We start from the raw sequence: 22500 nt of genomic DNA, 5'->3' as shown, positions 1-22500 counted from the left end.
TACAGGTGCTATTAGCCCCAACTGACATGGGATCAGTGATTAAACACACTGCAGTGGGGAGGGGAGGGGAGGGGGGTGATTAGTGAGAATGTAGTCTGAGCTGGGACAGCGGGGAGGAAAAAGACTAGCGTACCCGTATCGTTGCTTTCTGATGAGAGGGGGCGACCTTTCTCTTCAGGAAGTGACGACAAGGGTTCCTGACCGAATTTAACAACTTGGGAGTGACAGTGGGTTGTCTAATTTACTGCAGTACGCATTTGGGCCACAGACCCCCATTTGATGAGATTTTGTCTCTCGAAACCAAATTGGAAAATGCGTTTATTGTGACTGTCTATATTGTAGAGCAGTGCAACTACAGTCATTCTGCTACCTTCTCTAATTGTGTTTACTTTGTATACATTAAATAATACTGATGTTTAAAGGATGACTTTACCGACTATCAACCCACTTTGTGTCATTATAATGTTGTTAATAAAGCAGATGGGCAGACAGTGTTTACCTTCGCTATTATGTTTTCCACACGGAGAGCTCCCATTTCCTCCTCTGGCAAAACGCTCCGTTGTGACGCATTTTACGTCACGACTCAACAGGAATCTGCTCTGAGGACTGTCCATTCAGCTTCCAGGGCGGCTGTTATTGTTTATTTTTTATATATATGTATAAGTATGCGCACATCCACAGAGAATCCGCTGGCGGGGGCGGAGTTTCTGCAAGCCGAACAAACGGAGTAATCATAATCAATCTAATCTCACCCGTGTATCAAAACGTGCAAATCCATTCACAGATGGAACCAGTGGCTTCTCATCTGATCTGTGTCTCTTCATCTGGTGTTAGGGGCTTTGTGAGGTGTGCGCGCGTGGGCGGGTGCGCGCACGTGTGTGCGTGTGCGTGTGCGTGTGTGTGTGTGTGCGTGCGTGCGTGCGTGTGTGTGCGTGTGCGTGTGTGTGCGTGTGCGTGTGTGTGCGTGCGTGCACGTGCTCGTGTGCATGTGTGTGTGTGTGTGTGTGCGTGCGTGTGTGTGCGTGCGTGTGTGCGTGTGCATGTGTGTGTGTGTGTGTGTGTGTGTGTGTGTTTAGGCTGTTTATTGATGGGCCTGTCTGCTGGCTGTGATGCTGTAGGCGGAGTTATGGCTCATGTTGTGTCCCTCCAGCCTGCTGCAGCGACGATGTAGATTTTATTTTCTTTCTCTCTCATTTTCTCCCCAACTTGGGAGGAGAGTTGTAGACTAGGACATGCTCCCTCCTATACATGTGCATTCGCCAGCTGCTTCTCACCTGACAGTGAGGAGTTTCATCAGCAGGCCGTAGTGCATGGGAGGATTGCGCTATTCCCCCCAGTTCCCCTCTGCCCCGACAGGCACCCCGACCGACCAGAGGAGGCGCTAGTGCAGCGATCACTACTCATACCCCACCGGCTTCCCTCCCACAGACACGGCCAATTGTGTCTGTAGGAACGTCTGACCAAGCCGGAAGTACCGCTGCCGGGAATTGAACCTTTGTCTCCGCGATGGTAGGCGAGTGCTCAGATAATACTAAGATAATACTAAGATAATACTAAGATAATACTAAGATAATACTAAGATAATACTCAGATAATACTAAGGGACCATTCGTTATTTAGAAAGGGGGGTCAATGGAGGGATTTGGAGCGCTCTCAAATAAAAAGATGTGACCCTTCTCTGACCAAAATTTATTTTTCCTTCACCCTCCATAAGGCGCCAATTTTGATCTAATCATAGAAAAGTTGACATTTTCAGGGAAACAGAAGGATCGTGATGCCTAAAGATTCAAAGATTCAAAGATTCAAAAGATTTATTGCCATGTCAACAAAAGTTGATAGGAATTTGTCTTGGTTTCACTCTCAGAGACAAACAAAAACATAGCAGCCAGCGACAGGAACATACAGGAACAGTTCTCAGCTACAGCATATAGTAGAAAGTGCATACAGTTTAAGGTGCATACAGTTTAAAGTGACAACGGTAATGTGTCAGTGCAAATTCAAGTGCCTTATGGCTTGGAGGTAGGTGCTATCTCTGAAGCGAGATGTTCTACTCTTCATACTCCTGTATCTCCTGCCTGATGGGAGGAGGTTAAATAGGTGGTGAGCTGGATGAGAATGGTCTGCAATGATTTTGTTAGCCTTCCTGATCATTCTTTTTGAGTAAAGTGATGACAGTGAGGGGAGACTACAGCCGATCATTTTAGCTGCTCGGCGTACTGCTCTCTCCAGCCGAGTCTTGTCCTGAGTGGTTGCGTGACCAAACCAGACAAGCATGGAGAAAGTGAGCACACTCTCAATAGCCGACCTATAGAAGTGGGTCATGGCTACTTTACTGACCCTGAATTTAAGGGTCTATAGGACTATAGTGTATTCTTTCACCCCAAATCCAACGCTGCCAGTCTCTACGACTTGCTGTTGTGGAGATACGTCCGCCCTGCATGCAGGACTACAGGAGAGAGATAGAGGACAGGAGATACGTCCGCCCTGCATGCAGGACTACAGGAGAGAGATAGAGGACAGGAGATACGTCCGCCCTGCATGCGGGACTACAGGAGAGAGATAGAGGACAGGAGATACGTCCGCCCTGCATGCAGGACTACAGGAGAGAGATAGAGGACAGGAGATACGTCCGCCCTGCATGCAGGACTACAGGAGAGAGATAGAGGACAGGAGATACGTCCGCCCTGCATGCAGGACTACAGGAGAGAGATAGAGGACAGGAGATACGTCCGCCCTGCATGCAGGACTACAGGAGGGAGATAGAGGACAGCGGGGGGGTTGGGGGTTTCAAGTCACTGACCAAACACTCTATTTCAGTGATTGCTGTCAGAATGTAGAGCCATTTAACACTTATCTTAACACAAAAGCATTGCTGAATGTACCTTTAATATCAATATATTATCTTACCTGGACTAGTGATTAAATGAAGTAACGTTACTGGAAAATGTCTTGAAAATGTTATTTCACGTCAGGCCACTGTGAATCAGGCCTGACAATCAAAGCATGGATTTTCTTATTGTATGAATCTCATTGTCCAACACTGTTAATGACATGGACTGGACTGGACTGGACTGGACTGGACTGGACAAGACTAGACTAGACTAGACTAGACTAGACTAGACTAGACTGGACTGGACTGGACTGGACTTGATAATCGATGTTGAATTCACGCTTTGATTTTCTGGTTTGGATCATTTCTCCTTGTATTATTTCATCATCTGAAACACTGAGACTAACCCTCATGTTGTGCTTTTCTCTCTCCACATCTTTCCACCCTGTTTCCACCTCTTTTCACCCCTCGTTCTTCTCCTCTCCTGCCTCCCTCTCACATCTCTCTCTCCCTCCCTCTCCTTCTCTCTCTTACCTCTGTCTCCCTCTCCCCCTCTCGCCCTCCCTCCCTCCCTCGCCCTCCCTCTCCTTCTCTCTCTTACCTCTGTCTCCCTCTCCCCCTCTCGCCCTCCCTCTCTCGCCCTCCCTCTCCATCTCTCTCTTACCTCTCTCTCCCTCTGCCCCCCCCCCCCCTCTCTCTCACCTGCTCCTCTCAGGTGAGAAGTGTCGGAGCTTCATTGATCTGGCCCCGGCGTCAGAGAGAGGTGAGTAATGACCGTCATTAGACCTCCCCTCCCTGCTGCTCTCCACCTGTTCTGTTCCTGCCAGGCCCACAAAATCATCTCTCTCATGTCCTCTCGCTCTCTCGTTCTGCACTCTTTCACTGAGAGTTCAGTTCAACTGAGGGACTGGAGCTGCACTTGCCCTCATTGTGATTATATGAATGATGATATATGGCGAAAACCTTCTTATGGCTCCAACTCAGTCACCACCTGCTGAAATCACCTCCTTAATGGAAAACGTGCATGCAACCTGGTTGCATCATTGAACTTGTTGCAACTAGGTTAATGCAACAGCCAATCAAAATGCTGATATCATGTCATTTGACTTTCAGTTGGACCAGTACTACCCAGACTCAATCAGTGTGGCGACTATAATATCATAATAATCATCTAATACGGCTCTGGATAGATGGCTGATATGTCGGGGTTTCTGGTGCAGAGCGGAGTTGGACTTCATCGATATTTCTGTAGGTGTTTTAGGTCCCGACAACATTTCACGATATGTTTTCCCCTCCTACTATGCAAGTTTAGATGTTGAAGAACAGACATAACAAACAACAGTTTTAGGATCACTAAATACTTTACTAAGCTCGTTGAGGGCAAACCAAGCTTGTTCACCAACTTTCAGGGTGATTTTCTCTGAAGGTTGCTTTTAGGAGTACCAACATTCAAATAATGAATTTATTCAACTATTTTCAGATTTCTTTGACAGATCAGTTAAAAGCTTGGAATCTGCATGTTCATAATTTATATAAAAAAAACACACACACACACACGCACGCACGGACGCACGCACGCACGCACGCATGCACACACACACACACACACACACACACACACACACACACACACACACACAGGAATACCTCAGCCAGCAATAAGGTTTTATCCTGGTTATTATCCTGCTTATTTTACAAGTTCCAGCTCATAGACACATATTTTAGCATCGTGAATAATGGGAATATTATTATTATATTATTATATTGTATTATTAAAGGCAGCTGTGGATTCACTCTTACGTGCAGAGCAGAGCAGGTCATGATGGAAGTTCTCTGATCTCATCTGTAAATGCCATCTGGAGGAAGTGTGTGAGCAGTGTCTGGTGTGTGTGGAGGTGCTGTGGATGCTGTGATGTATGGTGTAATGAACAGTGTCTGGTGTGTGTGGAGGTGCTGTGGATGTTGTGATGTATGGTGTAATGAGCAGTGTCTGGTGTGTGTGGAGGTGCTGTGGATGCTGTGATGTATGGTGTAATGAGCAGTGTCTGGTGTGTGTGGAGGTGTTGTGGATGCTGTGATGTATGGTGTAATGAGCAGTGTCTGGTGTGTGTGGAGGTGTGTGGATGCTGTGATGTATGGTGTAATGAGCAGTGTCTGGTGTGTGTGGAGGTGCTGTGGATGTTGTGATGTATGGTGTAATGAGCAGTGTCTGGTGTGTGTGGAGGTGTTGTGGATGCTGTGATGTATGGTGTAATGAGCAGTGTCTGGTGTGTGTGGAGGTGTTGTGGATGTTGTGATGTATGGTGTAATGAGCAGTGTCTGGTGTGTGTGGAGGTGTTGTGGATGTTGTGATGTATGGTGTAATGAGCAGTGTCTGGTGTGTGTGGAGGTGTTGTGGATGTTGTGATGTATGGTGTAATGAGCAGTGTCTGGTGTGTGTGGAGGTGTTGTGGATGCTGTGATGTATGGTGTAATGAACAGTGTCTGGTGTGTGTGGAGGTGTTGTGGATGCTGTGATGTATGGTGTAATGAGCAGTGTCTGGTGTGTGTGGAGGTGTTGTGGATGTTGTGATGTATGGTGTAATGAGCAGTGTCTGGTGTGTGTGGAGGTGTTGTGGATGCTGTGATGTATGGTGTAATGAGCAGTGTCTGGTGTGTGTGGAGGTGTTGTGGATGTTGTGATGTATGGTGTAATGAGCAGTGTCTGGTGTGTGTGGAGGTGTTGTGGATGTTGTGATGTATGGTGTAATGAACAGTGTCTGGTGTGTGTGGAGGTGTTGTGGATGCTGTGATGTATGGTGTAATGAACAGTGTCTGGTGTGTGTGGAGGTGTTGTGGATGTTGTGATGTATGGTGTAATGAGCAGTGTCTGGTGTGTGTGGAGGTGCTGTGGATGCTGTGATGTATGGTGTAATGAGCAGTGTCTGGTGTGTGTGGAGGTGTTGTGGATGTTGTGATGTATGGTGTAATGAGCAGTGTCTGGTGTGTGTGGAGGTGTTGTGGATGTTGTGATGTATGGTGTAATGAGCAGTGTCTGGTGTGTGTGGAGGTGTTGTGGATGTTGTGATGTATGGTGTAATGAACAGTGTCTGGTGTGTGTGGAGGTGTTGTGGATGTTGTGATGTATGGTGTAATGAACAGTGTCTGGTGTGTGTGGAGGTGTTGTGGATGCTGTGATGTATGGTGTAATGAGCAGTGTCTGGTGTGTGTGGAGGTGTTGTGGATGCTGTGATGTATGGTGTAATGAACAGTGTCTGGTGTGTGTGGAGGTGCTGTGGATGCTGTGATGTATGGTGTAATGAACAGTGTCTGGTGTGTGTGGAGGTGTTGTGGATGTTGTGATGTATGGTGTAATGAGCAGTGTCTGGTGTGTGTGGAGGTGCTGTGGATGTTGTGATGTATGGTGTAATGAGCAGTGTCTGGTGTGTGTGGAGGTGTTGTGGATGTTGTGATGTATGGTGTAATGAACAGTGTCTGGTGTGTGTGGAGGTGCTGTGGATGTTGTGATGTATGGTGTAATGAGCAGTGTCTGGTGTGTGTGGAGGTGTTGTGGATGCTGTGATGTATGGTGTAATGAACAGTGTCTGGTGTGTGTGGAGGTGCTGTGGATGCTGTGATGTATGGTGTAATGAGCAGTGTCTGGTGTGTGTGGAGGTGTGTGGATGTTGTGATGTATGGTGTAATGAGCAGTGTCTGGTGTGTGTGGAGGTGCTGTGGAGGCTGTGATGTATGGTGTAATGAACAGTGTCTGGTGTGTGTGGAGGTGTGTGGATGCTGTGATGTATGGTGTAATGAACAGTGTCTGGTGTGTGTGGAGGTGTGTGGATGCTGTGATGTATGGTGTAATGAGCAGTGTCTGGTGTGTGTGGAGGTGTTGTGGATGTTGTGATGTATGGTGTAATGAGCAGTGTCTGGTGTGTGTGGAGGTGCTGTGGATGTTGTGATGTATGGTGTAATGAGCAGTGTCTGGTGTGTGTGGAGGTGTGTGGATGTTGTGATGTATGGTGTAATGAACAGTGTCTGGTGTGTGTGGAGGTGTGTGGATGCTGTGATGTATGGTGTAATGAACAGTGTCTGGTGTGTGTGGAGGTGTTGTGGATGTTGTGATGTATGGTGTAATGAGCAGTGTCTGGTGTGTGTGGAGGTGTGTGGATGCTGTGATGTATGGTGTAATGAGCAGTGTCTGGTGTGTGTGGAGGTGTGTGGATGCTGTGATGTATGGTGTAATGAGCAGTGTCTGGTGTGTGTGGAGGTGTGTGGATGCTGTGATGTATGGTGTAATGAGCAGTGTCTGGTGTGTGTGGAGGTGCTGTGGATGTTGTGATGTATGGTGTAATGAGCAGTGTCTGGTGTGTGTGGAGGTGCTGTGGATGTTGTGATGTATGGTATAATGAACAGTGTCTGGTGTGTGTGGAGGTGCTGTGGATGTTGTGATGTATGGTATAATGAACAGTGTCTGGTGTGTGTGGAGGTGCTGTGGATGCTGTGATGTATGGTGTAATGAGCAGTGTCTGGTGTGTGTGGATGTTGTGATGTATGGTGTAATGAGCAGTGTCTGGTGTGTGTGGAGGTGCTGTGGAGGCTGTGATGTATGGTGTAATGAGCAGTGTCTGGTGTGTGTGGAGGTGTGTGGATGCTGTGATGTATGGTGTAATGAGCAGTGTCTGGTGTGTGTGTGGAGGTGTGTGGATGCTGTGATGTATGGTGTAATGAGCAGTGTCTGGTGTGTGTGGAGGTGTGTGGATGCTGTGATGTATGGTGTAATGAACAGTGTCTGGTGTGTGTGGAGGTGTGTGGATGCTGTGATGTATGGTGTAATGAGCAGTGTCTGGTGTGTGTGGAGGTGTGTGGATGCTGTGATGTATGGTGTAATGAACAGTGTCTGGTGTGTCTGGAGGTGTGTGGATGCTGTGATGTATGGTGTAATGAACAGTGTCTGGTGTGTGGAGGTGTTGTGGATGTTGTGATGTATGGTGTAATGAACAGTGTCTGGTGTGTGGAGGTGTTGTGGATGTTGTGATGTATGGTGTAATGAACAGTGTCTGGTGTGTGGAGGTGGTGTGGATGTTGTGATGTATGGTGTAATGAACAGTGTCTGGTGTGTGTGGAGGTGTTGTGGATGTTGTGATGTATGGTGTAATGAGCAGTGTCTGGTGTGTGTGGAGGTGTTGTGGATGCTGTGATGTATGGTGTAATGAGCAGTGTCTGGTGTGTGTGGAGGTGCTGTGGATGTTGTGATGTATGGTGTAATGAACAGTGTCTGGTGTGTCTGGAGGTGTGTGGATGTTGTGATGTATGGTGTAATGAACAGTGTCTGGTGTGTGTGGAGGTGCTGTGGATGTTGTGATGTATGGTGCAATGAGCAGTGTCTGGTGTGTGTGGAGGTGCTGTGGATGTTGTGATGTATGGTGTAATGAACAGTGTCTGGTGTGTGTGGAGGTGTGTGGATGTTGTGATGTATGGTGTAATGAACAGTGTCTGGTGTGTGTGGAGGTGCTGTGGATGTTGTGATGTATGGTGTAATGAGCAGTGTCTGGTGTGTGTGGAGGTGTTGTGGATGCTGTGATGTATGGTGTAATGAACAGTGTCTGGTGTGTGTGGAGGTGTTGTGGATGTTGTGATGTATGGTGTAATGAGCAGTGTCTGGTGTGTGTGGAGGTGTGTGGATGGTGTAATGAGCAGTGTCTGGTGTGTGTGGAGGTGTGTGGATGCTGTGATGTATGGTGTAATGAGCAGTGTCTGGTGTGTGTGGAGGTGCTGTGGATGCTGTGATGTATGGTGTAATGAGCAGTGTCTGGTGTGTGTGGATGTTGTGATGTATGGTGTAATGAACAGTGTCTGGTGTGTGTGGAGGTGCTGTGGATGCTGTGATGTATGGTGTAATGAACAGGGCGACCTTGCTGAAGACACGAGGATACAGCATGTTAATCTGCCTTCCTGTGAGGAGAACGTGCACCAGGCCTGCTGTGTCTTCAGCAACACAAACACTTTTTTACGTTTTCTATGTGCTCAGTTTTTATTGTGGGATGTTCTTGCTTGGCCGCTCGTACCATCCACTAAACATAGAGTAATATTATACAATTAAAGGTATACTATGCAACTATATCATTAAAAAAAGAAATGTATCCTTATAGAAAACTTTCCCCCAAAAAACATCTACCCCAACACACTAAATACATTGGCAGTGTGTTTGTTGCCTGATTCTGGTGCTGTTTATATTTTGTTTGGCTGTGCCCGGGACGTATTTGGGCGGATACATTGTGTAGAGGTCCACGTGGGTGTTGTACAGTATAACGCCCAGCCAATAACATCGCTCACAGCACAACAGTCAGCCAATAGCATTGGTAAGATGTTCTGAGCTGAACCCGCAGCAAAGCGGACAAAAACCCAGGAAATTTCAGCTGCAAACAGTTCATCCCGTGATGGTTTGAATGTAGGTGTTTGTTTATTTGTGCCTTTATAACATAACACACTATCCGGAAAAAAAACTTTGAATCCCTGCTTTTCAATGCTTTTCTGGCAATGCTTTTTCAAGCCTCCAGTTTGGCATTTTGACCGTCACCATCTTGGTTATTTGGAGCCAGAAAGCAGCAGTGCGAGACCAGAAGCAGCGAGCGCGGGACCAGGGGTTTCCTGCACAGCCACAGTGCTGCCTGCTATTGGTCCATGATCGGCAAGCTGGGCGTTCACTGGACAGACGACCTGTCAATCACGCCTCCAAAGCATAGCCTGCTGTGAGAATTAGGGTCATTTTCCCATTGACTTCAATACAATTGGACTTTTTTCTTTTGCAGAGAGAATGCAGGTTTAAGGCATTTCTGCATTGGCTTTCCTTTTTCAGCCTCGGAGGTGGTTTTTCAGCCTCAGAGGTTGTTTTTCAGCCTCGGAGGTTGCCTCTTGCATGCGACAGATGGTTGCTGGGAGTTTGTCTTGGTGTTACATCAGCAACAGCAGCAACGATGACAACAATGATGACAACAATGATGACAACGAGAGCAACGGTGAACGCAGAAACAAATGAATGCACACCACGTACAGCATGCTGTGTCTGTATAGACACCACGTACAGCGTGCTGTGTCTGTATAGACACCACATACAGCATGCTGTGTCTGTATAGACACCACGCACAGCGTGCTGTGTCTGTATAGACACCACATACAGCATGCTGTGTCTGTATAGACACCACATACAGCATGCTGTGTCTGTATAGACACCACGTACAGCGTGCTGTGTCTGTATAGACACCACATACAGCATGCTGTGTCTGTATAGACACCACGCACAGCGTGCTGTGTCTGTATAGACACCACATACAGCATGCTGTGTCTGTATAGACACCACGTACAGCATGCTGTGTCTGTATAGACACCACGTACAGTGTGCTGTGTCTGTATAGACACCACGTACAGTGTGCTGTGTCTGTATAGACACCACGCACAGTGTGCTGTGTCTGTATAGACACCACATACAGCATGCTGTGTCTGTATAGACACCACGTACAGTGTGCTGTGTCTGTATAGACACCACGCACAGTGTGCTGTGTCTGTATAGACACCACATACAGCATGCTGTGTCTGTATAGACACCACGTACAGTGTGCTGTGTCTGTATAGACACCACGCACAGTGTGCTGTGTCTGTATAGACACAGTATGCTGTGTCTGTATAGACACCACGCACAGTGTGCTGTGTCTGTATAGACACCACGCACAGTGTGCTGTGTCTGTATAGACACCACGCACAGTGTGCTGTGTCTGTATAGACACCACGCACAGTGTGCTGTGTCTGTATAGACACCACGTACAGCATGCTGTGTCTGTATAGACACCACGCACAGTGTGCTGTGTCTGTATAGACACCACGCACAGTGTGCTGTGTCTGTATAGACACCACGTACAGCATGCTGTGTCTGTATAGACACCACGCACAGTGTGCTGTGTCTGTATAGACACCACATACAGCATGCTGTGTCTGTATAGACACCACGTACAGTGTGCTGTGTCTGTATAGACACCACGCACAGTGTGCTGTGTCTGTATAGACACAGTATGCTGTGTCTGTATAGACACCACGCACAGTGTGCTGTGTCTGTATAGACACCACGCACAGTGTGCTGTGTCTGTATAGACACCACGCACAGTGTGCTGTGTCTGTATAGACACCACGCACAGCATGCTGTGTCTGTATAGACACAGCATGCTGTGTCTGTATAGACACCACGCACAGTGTGCTGTGTCTGTATAGACACCACGCACAGTGTGCTGTGTCTGTATAGACACAGCATGCTGTGTCTATATAGACACCACGTACAGCATGCTGTGTCTGTATAGACACCACGCACAGTGTGCTGTGTCTGTATAGACACAGCATGCTGTGTCTGTATAGACACCACGTACAGCATGCTGTGTCTGTATAGACACCACGCACAGCATGCTGTGTCTGTATAGACGACGTGTCGTGTGTCAAACTCATCGTTCACCAGCCACATGCCACCCAATTTGCTCTCAAGTTGGCCAGACAAACAAAATCAATGCATAATAACCTATAAATAACAACACCCACAAATGTGGCCTATCTGATGTGCATCACAATTGATGCCAACTGTGCAATTCTCTATATTCAAAGGTAATGGAAACCGTTTACTATTTTAGTGATGAATACAGAAAACATGAATAGGCTACTTACTAACTTGCTCCTGAAAATTGGTGCCTCTTCACAAGTGCATCCAATTGGATTGAAGGACTTCTCAGTGCAATTTTTACATTTTGCAAAGTCATCCTGTGGGCCGGATTGGACCCTCTGGCGGGCCGGTTCTGGCTCCCCGGCCGTATGTTTGACACCCCTGTGCAGCGTTGGATGTATCGTTGGGTCTGACTTCAGTTTGACTCGATAATCACATGTGTATCTGTATAGCTGGCCTCCCTACCTCACCCCCCCCCCCCCCCACACACACACACACACACACACACACACACACACACACACACACACACACACACACACACACACACACACACACACACATCTTTCAAACCGGTGAAGGAGGCAGAGAGCGACTGAAACTGCGGGTGCCGTCACCCTTTAAAATGCACGGTGTGGAATTGAAACACTGCCAATCTCATCACTCAACAGGAAAGAGATGGAAGTGATTCAGCCAAAAATGAGGGGGTCCCACAGGAAGAACAAGGACTAGTTGACTTCCCCTCTAGATTCAATAGAACTGATCCCCATTAGAGAAGATATAAAAGTGTCTCTTCTAATCCTAAATTCACTCTCAGTGCTATTATCTCTTCACACACGCTGGAGACAGTTGTTGACTTGATGTGTGTCTGTTCGGGGGTTCTGTGATACTTGAGAACGCCCGAACACAGGAATAGCCTAGGTTACACACCGATTGACACATACACACACACGCGTGCACACACGTGCTTACACACACATACATACACACACACACACACACACACACACACACACACACACACACCCGTGGACACACGTGCACACACACACACACACACACACACACACACACACACACATATATACACACACACAGACACATGCAGTAATTAAAGATGTAATTATCTTCATCCATCCACGAGGCAGTCGGCTCTCGTCTGCCTCGGTCTGATGAGCTCCTGGCTTCCTGTTATCACTGCTCTCCTGGCTCCTGGCCAACTCAGTCGAGTCATGTTTTATTCACCGTCTGACTGATACACTCACACTGATACACTCACACTGATACACTCACACTGATACACTCACACTGATACACTCACACTGATACACTCACACTGATACACTCACACTGATACACTCACACTGATACATTCACACTGATACATTCACACTGATACACTCACACTGATACATTCACACTGATACACTCACACTGATACACTCACACTGATACACTCACACTGATACACTCACACTGATACACTCACACTGATACACTCACACTGATACACTCACACTGATACATTCACACTGATACATTCACACTGATACACTCACACTGATACATTCACACTGATACACTCACACTGATACACTCACACTGATACACTCACACTGATACACTCACACTGATACACTCACACTGATACACTCACACTGATACACTCACACTGATACACTCACACTGATACATTCACACTGATACATTCACACTGATACACTCACACTGATACATTCACACTGATACACTCACACTGATACACTCACACTGATACACTCACACCGATACAGTACATTCACACTGATACACTCACACTGATACACTCACACTGATACACTCACACTGATACACTCACACTGATACACTCACACTGATACAGTACATTCACACTGATACACTCACACTGATACACTCACACTGATACAGTACATTCACACTGATACACTCACACTGATACACTCACACTGATACAATCACACTGATACACTCACACTGATACAGTACATTCACACTGATACACTCACACTGATACACTCACACTGATACACTCACACTGATACAGTACATTCACACTGATACACTCACACTGATACACTCACACTGATACACTCACACTGATACAGTACATTCACACTGATACATTCACACTGATACATTCACACTGATACACTCACACTGATACACTCACACTGATACACTCACACTGATACACTCACACTGATACACTCACACTGATACACTCACACTGATACATTCACACTGATACACTCACACTGATACACTCACACTGATACACTCACACTGATACACTCACACTGATACACTCACACTGATACACTCACACTGATACATTCACACTGATACATTCACACTGATACATTCACACTGATACACTCACACTGATACACTCACACTGATACACTCACACTGATACACTCACACTGATACACTCACACTGATACACTCACACTGATACACTCACACTGATACATTCACACTGATACATTCACACTGATACATTCACACTGATACATTCACACTGATACATTCATACTGATACATTCACACTGATACATTCACACTGATACACTCACACTGATACACTCACACTGATACACTCACACTGATACACTCACACTGATACACTCACACTGATACACTCACACTGATACACTCACACTGATACACTCACACTGATACACTCACACTGATACACTCACACTGATACACTCACACTGATACACTCACACTGATACATTCACACTGATACATTCACACTGATACATTCACACTGATACACTCACACTGATACACTCACACTGATACACTCACACTGATACACTCACACTGATACACTCACACTGATACATTCACACTGATACATTCACACTGATACATTCACACTGATACACTCACACTGATACATTCACACTGATACACTCACACTGATACATTCACACTGATACACTCACACTGATACATTCACACTGATACACTCACACTGATACATTCACACTGATACACTCATTCACAATTGTCAATGTTTCTGCATTTGGAGTTTCCCTTACAGGCATCTCACACCCTGGAGATAGGATAAAAACTTGGTATGAGCATCATGAGTTTCATTTCTAGATTCAGTTTCGACTTCAGGTGTGTTGGTTACATCACTGCCGACACTTGACTGCAGGTATTTCCTTGTTGGTGACGTCAGAATTCACGTCTGTCTGAGAAATCATGGTCCATCACCAAACCCCTGCATTCCTAAAGCGGAGAACATGCTTGTGCGATAGCCTTGACTTGGAGCCTTGGAGATAATCCTATATACTCGAACGTCAGCTTGACGAGGGGTCGCAGGGGAGTCCCCAACAAAATGAGTCAATTGCGTGATTTCACTAGGATTTCAATGACTAGAGAGAATGTAGTGCATATACTTTCATTCTCTCCTGTTATCTCTCTACATCTACATCTATCTACATTATATTATACTTGTGCTGTTCACATCAGCTGTGTCCAGTCACATTTTCCAGGAGCTGCACGCAGGCTGTGCCGACAGGCTCGCCTGATGACCTGTATGGAATGTTGTGTGTGTGTGTGTGTGTGTGTGTGTGTGTGTGTGTGTGTGTGTGTGTGTGTGTGTGTGTGTGTGTGTGTGTGTGTGTGTGTGTGTGTGTGTGTGTGTGTGTGTGTGTGTGTGTGCAGGTGTGCTGTGGCTGTCGGTGGTATCGGAGGTGCTGTACATCCTGCTCCTGGTTGTTGGATTCAGCCTGATGTGTCTGGAGCTCTTCCACTCCTCCAGCGTGATCGACGGCCTCAAACTCAACGCCTTCGCCGCTGTCTTCACTGTGCTGTCAGGTGGGCGGAGCCACAACACCTCACACACTCAAACTCAACGCCTTCGCCGCTGTCTTCACTGTGCTGTCAGGTGGGCGGAGCCACAACATCTCACACAGACAACCCAGAGCCAGAATAAAATGTTGGCATTGTACGTTTTTGGAATCCACACAAATGTAAAATCTGATTTTTTTTAACCAAAATACGTTTGGAAAACACGGCATTTTACATCTATAATCTCAACGTAAATGGAAAACCTTCGTTAAACGTAACACAACTTCCTCCTCTCTTCATCCCTTTCTTCCTTCTTGTCTAGACAAAATCAAAAATAATATCACAGTATTTTGGGCGATATTGATATTGCGACAGTAGTGTAATCCAGTTTGTGACCTCCAGACATTGAGAACCAGTCAACCCCCCCGACCAAGACAAGAGCGCGACCCCACCTCCCCTCTCCCAAGAGCGGACTGAATCTCCCTCACGCACCGGTGTTCCAAAGAAAGCTGTGACCACAGATGGACATGTCTACTTAATTAACTTGTTTACTTAATTGATATGCGTGAACTATTAATGAATATGCATGAATATGCATATGCACTTATCACCCAATAGCCTAATGCAGCACTAGCATCTTCTTGTTACATTTTCACTTTCAAACTGGCAGATTGAGGAAAAGAAAGGCGGTGGCTGACGACTTTTTTTACGCTGGCGGGCATCCAATTAAAATCTAAGATGATATTGTCTCAAATCACGATATCGTTATAATATTGATATATTGCCAAGTCCTGCTCCATTAATTTGTTCCTTCCGCCTTGCTTTGGTACAACCTTCTGCGCCTCTCTCTCTCTCTCTCTCTCTCTCTCTCTCTCTCTCTCTCTCTCTCTCTCTCTCTCTCTCTCTCTCTGTGTTGTTCCTGCTTTGCCTGTAGCAACCTGCCTGCTACTGCTCACACACACACACACACACACACACACACACACACACACACACACACACAGCAGTGAGTAATGGCTGCCAGCTCCGTCTGCCATTTACAAAATATAGACATGGACTGCAGGGAGAAGGGGAGCGCACGTGTGTGTGTGTGTGTGTGTGTGTGTGTGTGTGTGTGTGTGTGTGTGTGTGTGTGTGTGTGTGTGTGTGTGTGTGTGTGTGTGTGTGTGTGTGTGTGTGTGTACTGCTAGAAAAACGTGTACAAAGATGATGAAAACCATCCAAAGTGAGGGTTTCTGCCCAAGCAGCTCATTTAGGATGGACATATAGAAGTGACTCATGACTCACTTGATGGCTCACATCCCACCATAAACAAGTACAGAGGCCAAACAATACCTTCTCTCTCTGAGGACTTTCCTATTTGAACCATAAAAGGAGCTGTCCATCAGCACCACACAGAAATCAGAAACTAAAAGTGAGGGACTGTCTGCAATAGACAAATTAAATATAATTGATCATTCAACAATGGAGAAATGCATTCGTATACGTAATAATAATAATAATAATAATAATAATAATAATAATAATAATAATAATAATAATAGAACACTAAGATCGTAATGTGCTGCAAATGATTGGAAGCCCACTTCCAATACCTCCACGGCCCACAGGTTGGGAATGGCTCGTATAGAAATATGGACGTAGTGACTGTGACATCATGGTGATGATGCAGGTCAACTCACAAGCATACAGGACAATTGCATCTCACACACTGGCATGTGACACGTGCACGCAAGCACACACACACACACACACACACACACACACACACACACACACAGATGCACCGCACAGACTTTTCCTAGAAATCTGTGTTGCCACGGTGTGAAGGCCGGGGAGAAATGATGGTCCTTTTACAGCAAACTGTAAATCTGGAGCAGACACCCTTTATTTACTATGGCATGATGCTGCACACACGCGCACGCACACACACACACACACACACACACACACACACACACACAACAGAAACACACACGCACCCACGCGCACACACACACAACAGAAACACACACGTGCACCCACCCACGCACACACACACCCACGCGCACACACACACACACACAACAGAGACACACACGCGCACCCACCCACACACCCACACACACACACACAACAGAGACACACACGCGCACCCACCCACGCAGTGAGGACACAGACAGAAACACACACAGAAGAATGTAGTGTGCTGAATGTGTGATGTATAACCTCTGTATTAATGTCTTTCCCCTCACATTGACTTCTCTGTATTGTGGCCATTTGATTTATTGTATGTTTATGAGTGAGTGTGTCCCCACCTCTAATTGATTGTATCTTTAATAACCAGCACCTTAAATCAATTGATACAGTAGAATGACTAATTATGATCATTATGAGTTCTGATTTATTATTGATGACATGCTTAGCTGGAACTCAGATTGTCTAATGATGTAGTATCTTTATGCTTATGCTAATTAGCAAATGAGCTTGTGCTGGGGTTAAAGCTATGTTAGGCCAGATGTGTGTGATCTCACCTGTCATCCTACATCACAAAGTGTGTTAGATCAGATGTGTGTGATCTCACCTGTCATCCTACATCACAAAGTGTGTTAGATCAGATGTGTGTGATCTCACCTGTCATCCTACATCACAAAGTGTGTTAGATCAGATGTGTGTGATCTCACCTGTCATCCTACATCACAAAGTGTGTTAGATCAGATGTGTGTGATCTCACCTGTCATCCTACATCACAAAGTGTGTTAGATCAGATGTGTGTGATCTCACCTGTCATCCTACATCACAAAGTGTGTTAGATCAGATGTGTGTGATCTCACCTGTCATCCTACATCACAAAGTGTGTTAGGTCAGATGTGTGTGATCTCTCCTGTCATCCTACATCACAAAGTGTGTTAGATCAGATGTGTGTGATCTCACCTGTCATCCTACATCACAAAGTGTGTTAGATCAGATGTGTGTGATCTCTCCTGTCACCCTACATCACAAAGTGTGTTAGGTCAGATGTGTGTGATCTCACCTGTCATCCTACATCACAAAGTGTGTTAGATCAGATGTGTGTGATTTCACCTGTCATCCTACATCACAAAGTGTGTTAGATCAGATGTGTGTGTGATCTCTCCTGTCATCCTACATCACAAAGTGTGTTAGACCAGATGTGTGTGATCTCACCTGTCATCCTACATCACAAAGTGTGTTAGATCAGATGTGTGTGATCTCACCTGTCATCCTACATCACAAAGTGTGTTAGATCAGATGTGTGTGATCTCACCTGTCATCCTACATCACAAAGTGTGTTAGATCAGATGTGTGTGATCTCACCTGTCATCCTACATCACAAAGTGTGTTAGGCCAGATGTGTGTGATCTCACCTGTCATCCTACATCACAAAGTGTGTTAGGTCAGATGTGTGTGATCTCACCTGTCATCCTACATCACAAAGTGTGTTAGGTCAGATGTGTGTGATCTCACCTGTCATCCTACATCACAAAGTGTGTTAGATCAGATGTGTGTGATCTCACCTGTCATCCTACATCACAAAGTGTGTTAGGTCAGATGTGTGTGATCTCACCTGTCATCCTACATCACAAAGTGTGTTAGGTCAGATGTGTGTGATCTCACCTGTCATCCTACATCACAAAGTGTGTTAGGTCAGATGTGTGTGATCTCACCTGTCATCCTACATCACAAAGTGTGTCAGATCAGATGTGTGTGATCTCACCTGTCATCCTACATCACAAAGTGTGTTAGGTCAGATGTGTGTGATCTCACCTGTCATCCTACATCACAAAGTGTGTTAGGTCAGATGTGTGTGATCTCACCTGTCATCCTACATCACAAAGTGTGTTAGGCCAGATGTGTGTGATCTCACCTGTCATCCTACATCACAAAGTGTGTTAGGTCAGATGTGTGTGATCTCACCTGTCATCCTACATCACAAAGTGTGTTAGATCAGATGTGTGTGATCTCACCTGTCATCCTACATCACAAAGTGTGTTAGGTCAGATGTGTGTGATCTCACCTGTCATCCTACATCACAAAGTGTGTTAGATCAGATTTGTGTGATCTCACCTGTCATCCTACATCACAAAGTGTGTTAGATCAGATGTGTGTGATCTCACCTGTCATCCTACATCACAAAGTGTGTTAGATCAGATGTGTGTGATCTCACCTGTCATCCTACATCACAAAGTGTGTTAGGCCAGATGTGTGTGATCTCACCTGTCATCCTACATCACAAAGTGTGTTAGGTCAGATGTGTGTGATCTCACCTGTCATCCTACATCACAAAGTGTGTTAGGTCAGATGTGTGTGATCTCACCTGTCATCCTACATCACAAAGTGTGTTAGATCAGATGTGTGTGATCTCACCTGTCATCCTACATCACAAAGTGTGTTAGGTCAGATGTGTGTGATCTCACCTGTCATCCTACATCACAAAGTGTGTTAGGTCAGATGTGTGTGATCTCACCTGTCATCCTACATCACAAAGTGTGTTAGGTCAGATGTGTGTGATCTCACCTGTCATCCTACATCACAAAGTGTGTTAGATCAGATGTGTGTGTGTGATCTCACCTGTCACCCTACATCACAAAGTGTGTTAGATCAGATGTGTGTGATCTCACCTGTCATCCTACATCACAAAGTGTGTTAGGCCAGATGTGTGTGATCTCATCTGTCATCCTACATCACAAAGTGTGTTAGGTCAGATGTGTGTGATCTCACCTGTCATCCTACATCACAAAGTGTGTTAGATCAGATGTGTGTGATCTCACCTGTCATCCTACATCACAAAGTGTGTTAGATCAGATGTGTGTGATCTCACCTGTCATCCTACATCACAAAGTGTGTTAGGTCAGATGTGTGTGATCTCACCTGTCATCCTACATCACAAAGTGTGTTAGGTCAGATGTGTGTGATCTCACCTGTCATCCTACATCACAAAGTGTGTTAGGCCAGATGTGTGTGATCTCACCTGTCATCCTACATCACAAAGTGTGTTAGGTCAGATGTGTGTGATCTCACCTGTCATCCTACATCACAAAGTGTGTTAGATCAGATGTGTGTGATCTCACCTGTCATCCTACATCACAAAGTGTGTTAGGTCAGATGTGTGTGATCTCACCTGTCATCCTACATCACAAAGTGTGTTAGATCAGATTTGTGTGATCTCACCTGTCATCCTACATCACAAAGTGTGTTAGATCAGATGTGTGTGTGATCTCACCTGTCATCCTACATCACAAAGTGTGTTAGATCAGATGTGTGTGATCTCTCCTGTCATCCTACATCACAAAAGCCCTTTTCCCACATGCGTACCGGAAAATTACCTGTAAGTCAATATCGGACATTTCCCTTCACACTTCGGCTCACGCATGTGGGAATCTATCAGCGAATTTTCCTGTATGTTGGGGGGGCGGGGGGAGGGGGGAGCTTATTTGGGGGGTCGGCAAAACTCGAAATAAGTTTGCTTGTCAGTTGTCACACAATAAATCACACTCGTTTGACTTAAGAGCAGCGTCAAGCCGCCAGCGTAATAAACACAGCCGATTTACCCCCTCCCTCTCTGCTTGAGAGCAGCAGCCACGGACAGACACAGCGAGAAAGGCTTGCAAGCTGCTCAACGCTTGTATGTATGTAGAGAAAGCAAATGCACAGCGAAATGTGGAAGTAGTTTGCTTTGATATGCGCGAATGATTAGATCAGGGGCACTCAATTAAAATTCAAAGAGGTCCAGTTAGAGAAAATTTCCTCAAGCAAAGGTCCGGAACATTGTAACGTAGCTTACGCTATGATTCAGTGCCATTGAACTCAATGATTGAAGTAGCCTAATGGTACAATGTCTGTATGTAGTCAACAACTGACTGTTAAATCAAAATAAACATCAACAATGCTTATTTACAGTTTTCATATTTAACTGGATTAATTATCCATAACTAGCCTACTATAATAAATAAATTCTCTTTTCTCATTTCAAGTAAAATAATGCATTTAAAAATTACATACAACAGAGTGCTTTGGAAAAATGTGCATCTTAAAATGAAGTGCTTAAATTTAAGAGAAATAAGTTTCCCCTTTTCTTCACTCCATTTCACATTTAACACTCTCAGCCAACAAACAACCTTTTCTCTTGAGAGAAGTGAGCTCCCTATCTATCTATCTATCTGTCTGTCTGTCTGTCTGTCTGTCTGTCTGTCTGTCGATCAACCTCGCATGCTGTTGCGTTGGGCAGTGAGTGTGCCCTGGTGTGTGTATGTGTGTTTGCTCATGTGTGGCGCTTCCATAGACAGGTCAGGATCGCACCGCACTTCACACGAGACATACTGGTTTTAATCTGCCCGTAAGAACAATGAATGGACATGTAAGAAGAGTGGTTTCTTTTGAGCACACCATGTGAAATGACTATCTCAGTATCTCTCGCCTCGCGTCGCCTCCCCTCCGTCCGTGTGTCTCGCAGCACCACTCGAAGCAACAGAGGGAAACGATTTGCTTATTTGATTGGCCGAGTAGCATCACATGTGATGATTTACAGCGCGTGCATTGGTCTGTGAGCTTCCTGGCAGATAAACCAGTAGTACCGTAAATACTATAAAAGCATGTGCCGGTTAAAATAGAAACGCTCCGTGAAAATGTAAGTTATCAATGATTTGTAGGTTATAGGGCTCGGTCCGGATAGGACGGTGTCTCGGTCCGGATGCGGACCGGAGTCCGGACTTTGAGGATCGCCGGATTAGATGATGCACTTTGAAGAAGTTGGGATCCATGTCTGAGAGAAATAGTTGCTGGTTCGATGTTTATCCGTTCACCTGCGTCGCGTTGAAGCACTTTTTACAGACTGGCTTCGTTTGATGTGCCCGGGGTTGCCTTCGGAAATCAGCAAGCTGACATACTGCTCTTATTAGGCTATCACAAGATAATTTCGCCAGTTTGCTTTAATGTGCGCGAATGATTAGATTATGCCTGCTGGAACATTAAGCAACGTGTGTAGGCTACACTTCGCCCATGATTGAAGGACCGCTGTCGCGGAAAATGACTGGACCCGTTTCCACTTGCGTCTCCTTAAGAGCATACCGCTCTTCTGACTGGATCGAAACTGGTGAAATGTCGGGGACGACGGGGTCGCGCTTATACCGGCACGGCGCCTTTCTCACATGCAGGCATTAGACCACGTTCCGGTCATTTTGCAGTACAAAGCGCATGTGGGAAAAGGGCTAAAGTGTGTTAGATCAGATGTGTGTGATCTCACCTGTCATCCTACATCACAAAGTGTTAGATCAGATGTGTGTGATCTCACCTGTCATCCTACATCACAAAGTGTGTTAGATCAGATGTGTGTGATCTCACCTGTCATCCTACATCACAAAGTGTGTTAGATCAGATGTGTGTG

The 22500-nt window shown here is 45.7% G+C and overlaps 1 protein-coding gene across 1 annotated transcript in view; it reads left to right on the top strand.

The window, feature by feature from the left end:
* The window catches only part of gsg1l (gsg1-like), a gene marked incomplete at both ends in the record, with an annotated part of 37059 nt that overhangs the window by 5177 nt on the left and 9382 nt on the right, over window positions 1-22500 (top strand). Inside the window, 2 exons of the mRNA XM_083649779.1 lie at window positions 3546-3593; window positions 14994-15146. Coding sequence (XP_083505905.1) covers window positions 3546-3593; window positions 14994-15146 — 201 coding nt within the window. The remainder of the gene's footprint in view (window positions 1-3545; window positions 3594-14993; window positions 15147-22500) is intronic.

The sequence above is a fragment of the Poromitra crassiceps genome, assembly GCF_964638095.1.
Source record: "Poromitra crassiceps genome assembly, chromosome: 13".
NCBI lineage: Eukaryota > Metazoa > Chordata > Actinopteri > Beryciformes > Melamphaidae > Poromitra > Poromitra crassiceps.
Note: the sequence above shows the minus strand (reverse complement) of the source record. Positions and strands in the feature narration are given on the sequence as shown.